This window comes from Trematomus bernacchii, unplaced genomic scaffold (assembly GCF_902827165.1).
Source record: "Trematomus bernacchii unplaced genomic scaffold, fTreBer1.1, whole genome shotgun sequence".
Taxonomy (NCBI): domain Eukaryota; kingdom Metazoa; phylum Chordata; class Actinopteri; order Perciformes; family Nototheniidae; genus Trematomus; species Trematomus bernacchii.
The window spans coordinates 7,927,459-7,936,995 of NW_022987342.1; the positions used below are offsets into that span (position 1 = coordinate 7,927,459).

Here is a 9,537-nt window from a genome sequence, read left to right on the forward strand (position 1 = left end):
AAACATAAAGACTCGTCATGAATCTGGAGTTCTTTTTGAAAGAACAAGTTTAAGAAAAACTTGAAAATATCAGAATGGTTTGCGAACACCTGTAGGCCATTTTCACGAAGCTTTTAACTAATTTAACAATTCAACACTGTGATGCAAGTGCTTCAACAACAATGTGCTATCACTGTGTTAAGTACTGCCCTGCTGTGGGCCTCAGGGAACAACTGGCCTGATGAGGAAAACTGAAAGATTGTAAAAGAATATCATGCAGGACATGATGAATCAGTTATATTAAAGCCTTGTTATGTCAGTGTGATTCAGTGGGATAACGTTACTTCCAATAAAAACCGATAGAAAAATAATGCAGTTTTGAATCTTATGCTTTGATCATTTTAATGATATGACATGTACATAGAATTGTTTTTTCATCTAAATGATGCAGCGCAGATTTTCACTTTTTGTCAGCACATTGTTTAGATATAGATATATATTTGATTTAGTCATTTAATAGGCAGTAATGGAAGACAATGATAGTTTTGAATTGTTTAGTGTCCATGTTCTGCATTAACAGTGTCTTATTCTAGTGTTGAAAATGTGAGATTTATGTATACTAAGCACCTTAAATTGTCTTTGTGAGATAAACTTCCATGTGTTTCGCCTGCATTTTATTTAATTTTTAGCTGACATGCATCTTCTTCTGAGTGTCTTCAGTGTGTTCACTGAGCAACATGAATATTTGTATTTTAGGAACTATTAATTATGCAGCTCTAAGAACTTCACAGACATTCAAGCCCGAGATCATTAACCCTGTAGCATGTTTGTGGTAGACCGTCTGCTAGACTAAAGTTCAAATGAGATCAAAGCTACTTCCAGTCACAAAAATGTAGTAGTCCTAGTCATTTCCATTGACTGTACAGAGTTGGACACATTTCTGGCTGCCATGATGTACTTCCTGCTGCCTCAGTTTTATTATATTCCCTCCACTGTCCTCTTGCATCTCCCTGTCTCAACAAAAAGGCCACCGAGGCAAAATCCTTTCCATTTTTCTATTGGCAATTCTGATCCACCTTCACGCTTCAAAATCTGAACAGCGCCCATACGTATACAGTTCTAAAATATGCCTCTTTGGCGTGATTCCTATGTCTGACAGGAGATGCTGGCAGGGTTTATAAAGGGTTGCACACAGAGTTTGTGTCATGCCCCTCTGACGTCATAGAGCTAAGACCCTCAGGGGATTGTGAAGCGTAGTAGGCACCAAGAGAAAATTCTCATCAAGTCAACAGCTTTGAGGCAGTTCACTTATTCAAAATAATGTTTAATGCATGGCGCCAGACGCCCCTGACTATGTAGATTCATGGATAAAACATATTTCTTTCTTACACGCATTGTTTTCCTCTCACTTTATTTTCAAGTAAATAATAGGGATGCTTGTATTCGTGTTTTTTTTTTAATATAAATCAGAACTAGGCGAATGTGCACACGCCCAGTTTTCACTTTCAAAAAGAAGAGGAAGGACATTTACTGACATTTAACAGAACGTTGTGTAGACTTACATTTTATTCATTCCGAGCAGTAATTTTTACAATACTGCAAACGCCTGGTCTGGAGATTGGTTTATGTGTGGGAAATGGCATATGCATGTGTTTTGTGCAAAGCTTTGTCTTAACTTGTCCCTGGTCATCTGTGGCAAAATACATTTAAATATGCAAAAGGTATTTCAGTAACCACTTCCATAAAGGCCATATAAACCCTAACCCTAGTAAACTCGGTAGAGACCATCTAACCCAATTTAATGAAGACGCAGTTGTCTCAGGTCCCACAACAATGGAAGCACACATCATCTAAAAGTAAAGTTTATTATTTAATCAATAAATGTTAAGATATGTCACGTTTTTTCTGTAGTTAAATGCAGTAAACAATCTCTCAAAGTGATGTCCTCTGCACAAAAGTTATTCAGCTTATTACAGACATTTCAACGGGGAGATTCCATCTTTGAATGAAACACAGCATTCAGAATAACACCTTGCTCTTTCCTGATGTGACAAGTCAAAACTAGTGTTTGCATACTTTTGCCTGTATACTTAAGACATTTTCTCATCAAGGTAAAAAACCGCTCCGAACGATCGACCATCGATTGTTAACCGACAACTTTGTTTCAAAATAGTGTTTTTTCTAAAGGCTGATCATAAGTAAACAGTCATGTGTTGCATCTTTTTATAACTGAAATGTTTAAAGGAGCATTTCCCTGATAGATCACCTGCACTTTAATTCCCTCAGAGCGACACAACTGGAAAACACAATCCAAGCCCGACACTGCAAAACTTTCCAATACACCCCATGAACAGTGATCATAAAGGGCAATACTGCTGCTACTGATACAGCAGCCTTAAACAAGTCTTAATCATTTTATCACCAATAACAAAAAATACACTTTGTGCTACTGACTTCAACCTGAAGAAAACCAGGGCAGCTTTTGTGACAACATACAATGTCAGTTGTGTATCCAGCAAAAGAAAAACAAGTGTACCAGCTGTGGATCAATACTGGTCAAGGCCTGTGCTGCAATCATCTTATCTCAGCAGGTCGGGGTTCATGATGCTTTGCTGTCTTGGAAAAGTCATATAATACGTTCACTGTGAGTCTGAGAAGTAAAAAACACTTATTACCACAAATCTGTTAACTGAATTTAAATCGTCTTTTAGTTTCTTAACAGGGACCAAATCAAAGTAATGTAAAATCAATGCAAACCTAATCCTGATGGTTCCCTCCCTGTCTTGATGAAGGCCTTACCTTCACACTGCAGGTCTGACAGCTTAATAAAGAAAACATGATCATTTAAGCTCCACCTCTGATCTTAATTCCTTCTGAGGCCATTCCTCACTGTCAGAAACAATGTTCTGGGCCATTTTAATGGCTTTTTAATTAACGATCAAGACACCTTGTTTTCCTTAAAGGTGCCACTTGTAATCTGAAGTTAGCCCTGACATTAGACTCTACTGTAATACACTGATAGGTGCTCACACAGTATATCTGAAGCCTGTTATCATGATTCCACTTGGCAGGTGCAGCAAAGGTACACATGGTAATGCTGCACACAGAGCAGGAAACCAAACAGCTGTGCCCACTTGCAACTGCACACACATACACTACTGAATAGCTTGATTTGTCCTAACAAGGGAGTGAACGCGAATTTGACCAATGAGCCTTTACAACTCTCAGTGTGAGTGTGTGAGTGTGTGTACAATAGCAAGACCTTATATCAGATTGCAGAACATCATTTACAGCACACTCGTACGCTCTCATGCTGCACACTTAACTGTTTGCATACCAACTCGCATGATTACAGTGAGTTTAAAGCAGTTATGTGATCACTTGTGGATACTGGAAGGAAAATGTACAAAGCTGTAAGTCTTATTTTGTGTCGACAGAACAAGCAGAACAAGCAGAGCAAGCAGAGCAAGCAGCGCTCCAACTGTTTTTTCCTGACCTTGAAATTGGCTTTGCCCTCTTTTTTTGCACAGGTGGAAGAAGTCAACTTTATTGTCAATCTTCCAGTTTGTGTGTACAGACAGAGAGATCGAAATACTGTTTCCCGCAATCCCGAATATAAAAACAAATGTATATCAAATGTAAAAATATGTGTGCAAATATGTATATAATAGGATAGGTGGGGATAACAAGAGGAAGGAGAATTTAGAGAAGCAGGTTGTTGTTTTTTTGGTGAAAAAAGGGTGATAGACTTTGCACTGAGAACACTCGCTCTGGTGCGACATCAATCTGCTGCCAACCTAATGCCCAAAAATCTTTTTTTCCCATTGACGGATATTGGGAAAGAGACGTCTGTAATTAAACAGAATTCACTTTACTTAAAAAACGACCCATGCCAAACACTTTAGTTTGACCTTATTTGATTGATTAGGTCATGCAAATGCACTAACAGACAAATTATTTTTCCTTCCATTCATTTATTTCAGCCATGACTAACCGTGATGCCGCTGTGACGAAGCTGATTGGAGGCGGAGCTTAAGAAAAACTCAAGAGCCGCGTTCACACCAAGTACTTTGCCGTACTCAGTGCCAGCACTCAGTGCCCCGGCACTTATTACCCCAGGGCATTTAGTACAGATCGCGTTCACACCGGAATAAATTCCCTGAGGGAAGATTACGCAAATGAGCCGCTGACGTCACTTCGTCTTCTTCTGCTTTGGGTTTACTGGCAGGCCGCAAACAACTTCACGGCGTATACTGCCACCCGGAGTCCCCGGCCGGAAGTCCCCGGAGTTGGGGACTGGCTACAGTAGAAGCTGCTGGGACTCCCAGCAGCTTCTACTGAAGCCTTCAGAGTAAATCGCCAGAACGCCGACACCTCCTCATCTCCACCGCTCACATGTTTTATTTTGTGTTGCCATAAGTTAGTCTCTCTGCGTTTGTGCGCTGGGCGAATACTAATGCTAATAATGCTAATGCGAGGATAATAAAATGGCGGCTCTACAAAACACGGGCCGTGGTTTGCAATTCGCCCAGCCAATCAGAACTGGGGCACTTTTTTCCCCCAGGAAAGTACCATCTCTCAGCAGGCACTAAAAATGGGGGTAAAAGTTCCCGGGATTAAGTGCTCTTTTTGGTGTGAACGCGACATAAGGGGTACTAACGGAACTAAACGCGAAAAGTACGGGGAAAAGTACGGGGAAAAGTACGGGGAAAAGTACTCCGGTGTGAACGCGCCTAAGCGCACACTCTCTATAGGCCCAGAACTCATGCATCACTGAGCAACTTTTATAGCAATAAATGGGGCCCCGCCTCCAACACTGGGTCCAGATTTCTTTACACATCCATGGCTACAAAGTAACCACACACACACACACACACCTCTAAACATATCAGACACTCGACAGTATTAGGACTCTATTCAATTGCTTGGCTTCAACAATTAAAAAAGTATGACAACACAACTGAACACTCATTAAGGTTATAACTTGTGTGTATTTTGATCTATCTGTATATACTATAATCATTATTCCACAACAGATTACTATGAAAATGATGGCTTTCATATCCGTCATTTTGCAATTACAGCCATGTTAAAGGATGGATTCAACCCCAGGCCAGAGTTACATTCAAAGCCATAAAAGCAGAAAATTCTCTTTAGTTACAGCTCTCTGAGCACAGAGAAGTGAAAGGAGACATTCTTCTTACAAGTGTACAAATGAGGGTCTATGGCCCTGAAAACGCTCAGAGCAATGAAAAATGTTACACAGCTGATTTAGCACGACTCTCTGATAGAAATGCCCATTTCAGCCAGCACCTATTACCTCTTTTAAATCAATACTCGAGTCACATTTAATGATGCCGCCTTATTAAACATTTTCCTGAAGCTCAACACTGGCGGGCACTACCGTGTAATCTGCTGATGTCCTAACAGCAGCGGGATCTTACATTTTCATTTGGGGGAATTTCTACAATAGGTGCAGAGCTTTTGAGGGTTATGCATGATAATATATTTGCCATCATTATAATGGTAGTGCCGCAAGGTGATGAAACAATCGGGTTGGTAGCACTGCAGTGGATCAAACGACAGCTTTATGAGAGCTGAACACACTGCGGCCATTCATGAGGCAAAGCTTTGAGGTGTGTCAAAGCGAGTATAGGTTGCCTCTAGCAGAATAAAATGAATTGGCACTATAATAAAGACTAGGGTGGCTAATGATATGCTGCTGTTTAAAGACCGATATTCTCTCAAAGCACAGTGCGAGGTGTGCATTTGATTTGTCTCTTTAATGGATTCCAATTTTAATAAGTAGCATTGTTTATGGACTATGCTAAGAAAGACTCTTCTCTAACTATTCCCTTAAAGCCCCTGACACACCAACCCGATTTTGGGAGTCAGAGGCCGTCAGAGGCAGTCGGGCATTCGCGGCGCCCTACTCAGGTTGGTGTGTCCCGCACCGTCGTCTCTTTACGGCACATTTTCACACATTTTCACACCTCCCGCGGCGTGACAGTTGGCCAAAGAAAGTCGGCCAAAGAAATCACTCTGATTGGCTGTTCAGCTTAGCGAATCAGTGCATGAGAAGCGAAGCGGAAGTGAGGGACCAAAACAAACGATTAAGAAGGCACACACAGACGGCTAATCTTTTTCATTTTCATCTCACCCGGACGCAAGAGTTTCTTTTTTATGTTTACATGTTTTCGATCGACGAGAGAGAGTGAAAATGGAACCCAGATGCTATTTGTTGTTTATTTATATCACGCAGTCTGTTCTTCTTCTCTCGGTGTATAACGCAGTCTGTCTTCCGGTTGTCGCCTCTTTTGAATGACGAATACACACTACCGCTGCCTGCTGGTAAGGACAGTTATTGCCACTCGTCGACTGAAGTCTTTGCGGTGTGTTCGTTGGCGGGCGGCGTAGCCGACGCAGGCGACGTAGCGGACGTAAAAGTCGGAACGCCTTCGGTACGCGTTCTTTGGTCTCAGGTTGGTGTGTAGCGGCCTTTACAATCATTGTAGAGGAATACACCTCTAGCCTAGCGGTGGTGACATAAAGCCATGCGACCATGAAGTAGTCTGTTTAAAGCCTATCGTTAGCCATTTATTCCATGGGTGTTCATTCAAGGTTCGACTATTATAAAAGTGGTGTCAATATGTGGAGACTGTCTGCCGAAAGACCAAATCTAAAATGGTAAGTTGTGTAATACATCGTCAATTCTAATAACTGTCCCGGATTTGCTGTTAAAGTATTTCCAAATCATGTCATCCCTTGTGAGACATTTTTTAAATAAATATGCAGCAGCTTTTACACAAGTCTGCATGCGTGTATTTCTTCGACAACTTTACAGACACAAAAAGCATCCTTAACCTTAAAACTTACCCTATCCTTCATCCTCCAGCTCTGAGCTAACGCCTTGGAGCCCTCAATCTTCTCCGAGTGCCTTTTCTTCATGAAGGCCAGGGGAAGTTTCCAGTCATTCATGTCGGCCTCCTCCTCCTCTGTGAGGCCCACGGCCGGCGACTGAAGCAAGTCTGAGTCCATTTTCATCAGGGCCCTGCAGGGGAGAGCGCTGGTTAGTAACACAGATTTAAAGGATTTCTGTCACCTCATGCTGGGCAATTGTGGCGTGAAACTGAACAAAAACATGATCAGTGAAGGAAAAAGTAGCTTTATAATCAAATTAATTGTGCAAAGATCTTTTTCTCTGCTAATGAAATGTTGGATTCCCCAAGTGGCTGTAAGAACAAAAGACCAGTGTGGAAGTTAGTGTTGAATTCAATACTTTTTTGACATTTAAGAATCTGAAAAAGCTCAATGGCTGCTGAGTTCATGAACCTGAGCCAAAAGCGTTCCCTCAGGTCATGTGATGATGGTTAGGAGTCATGTTTAATGCACTTATGCAGATCTCCTGCTTCAGTGAAAACCACAACAGAAACAAACCCACTCACATCTGGAGCTCACTGAAAGACAATTACTGGCTTATTTTAGGCATATTTTTTGCAATAATTACATTTCTGTAGTGCAATAACTGTATTCAAACTAGTGCAATGAATACATTTGTTATAATGTAATCAATTCTCATATTTTACTGCAATAATTAGATTTAACCAGGTGAAAAAAAAAACATTGTAATAAGAATATGAAGAATTATTCAAGTGCAAAAAGTGTTTACTTAAATAACACTTTAATTATCAAATACACTTATCTATTGAATACACTTTTCTAATGCAATTAATACTAATAATATAGTCTAATAGTTAAATTAAGTGCAGAAACTGTTATTCTAGTGAAATTATGTGGCTGCTTTGTGCTGAAGTTGATTTGTATTTGTGGTGTATTTTCATTCCACTGGATAGGAGTGGGCTTCTTATTTATTTATACTCTGTATAATGACAATGAAGAGTTTTGCAGTATAGTATCCAGGTTACTATAACACAGAGAGGGCAGCACCTGGATGACGTCATGGTGGGGCTCATGCAGCCACACATGAGGAGTTAGTTGGGTTATGTTGATGCAGCACAGCTGTGTTAAACTGGACTTTAATGACGGGGCTGTCTGCTAGCGAGCAGGACAGTTAGCAAACAAACCAGCCAGCTAGCTTTGTGCTAGCTACACTAGCGCGGTTAATATGATAGCTCTCCCTGAAGCTGGCTCTAACTATCACATTCAGCTGTCAACTGCGAGAGAGGAGCGGGCAGCGCTATTTAAAGCGAAACAACATGAGTAGAGACATAAGTGAAACGGAGCATATGTGTAGAAATGGCGCTATTAGTGGCAGAGAAGCGTGCAGACCTTGGTGCGGAGGGAATTTCAACCCGAACTGGGGAAGCTCTTCGTCTCCGGACGATGACAGACACAGTGGCACAAACAATCCTTGTCAGAAAATTGTAGGGCAGCGTCCACAGTCTGTACAATATGTCAAAGCTGTCAAAGCCAAGTTGGACGGGCGCGTGTTTGCAGGAGAATCTGCGGCTCTTCTCCCCACGGCGCTTCGCTATGGGAAGGGGCTGGAGATGAGGCCCATCTTCACGCGGACAGTCTGCCACAGCCACCACGCACCGGCCACACTTATCGATGACTGGGACCGTGAAGTGCTCTTCTGCAAACCAGCAACCCCGGTAGCTGATTTGGTGTGAGGGTTTTCGTTAAATTCACACACAATCTCGTGAAATATTCCGGAGAGGCACTTCTTCAGCACTACTGCAAGGGCGCAGCCATCTTGGGTTGGACCCAGAATGCACTGTTGGGGCGGCGAGGCTGTCATGTGACGTCACCGCCGCTGCCTGTCACAGCAAAATATAAACACACTCACTACACACGACTACAAACACACGATATCGGGAAAAAAAGTATAGTCTCATCAAGTTCTTTTTTTGATGACGTTGAACAATTACAAATGTGAATTTTACATATTAAAATACCTTATTTTTTTAAAGAAAGAAATGAATATATGGCCCATAACAAGACAAGCGCTGCTTGTAAAAAAACTAAATATGAAACATATCTTTAAATGTAAGGACTGCGCAAATTATTATTTTGAGACTGTAATGTTCTAAATGGATGTTTTTTTTTTGTATTATTCACAATATTTAAACACTATGTTTACCATTTTCTCAAAAGAATATGCAAAACCTTAAAACAATTCAATATAAACAACTGTATCTACAAAGGTTTGTTTTTTATGTTGATGTTTTAATTTTCCATCGCATCATTGACATCCATAGCTAAAGGGTTGGAAACAGAACATGAATATGGTGATGTATGGTGATGTTCATGGATGCAGAAGGCAGACAGTCAGTCAGTTCGGGGCCTCAGAAATGTGTCTCTGCTCTATGCAGATGATGAGGTTCTCTTTGAGAGTCAGCATTTACCATACAAGCGTCTAATCCTTTGTGTTGTCAAAGAGGCATTAATCGCACCTAAAGCATTTAGTTTGGTGGCCTATTACAAAACGTACCATTTCAGGGTATTACTGTTATTTTGTCCAGAACCAGCAGCCAAACTACAGGTTAGATATTTTAATAATTGCTATCAATCATGTATCATAAGCTTCATAAAAGT

General features: G+C 41.0%; 1 protein-coding gene across 5 annotated transcripts in view; it reads right to left on the bottom strand.

Moving 5' to 3' along the window:
- rptor (regulatory associated protein of MTOR, complex 1) overlaps positions 1 to 8,743 on the bottom strand; it is a 219,666-nt gene extending 210,923 nt beyond the window's left edge. For all 5 annotated transcript variants that reach the window (XM_034130268.1, XM_034130259.1, XM_034130240.1 and 2 more), the window contains exons 1-2: positions 8,269 to 8,743; positions 6,856 to 7,030 (exon numbers count right to left, since the gene is read on the bottom strand). In XM_034130268.1, the coding sequence (XP_033986159.1) occupies positions 6,856 to 7,023 (168 nt within the window). In that variant the 5' untranslated portion in view covers positions 7,024 to 7,030; positions 8,269 to 8,743. The remainder of the gene's footprint in view (positions 1 to 6,855; positions 7,031 to 8,268) is intronic.
- Positions 8,744 to 9,537: the final 794 nt, after the last annotated feature.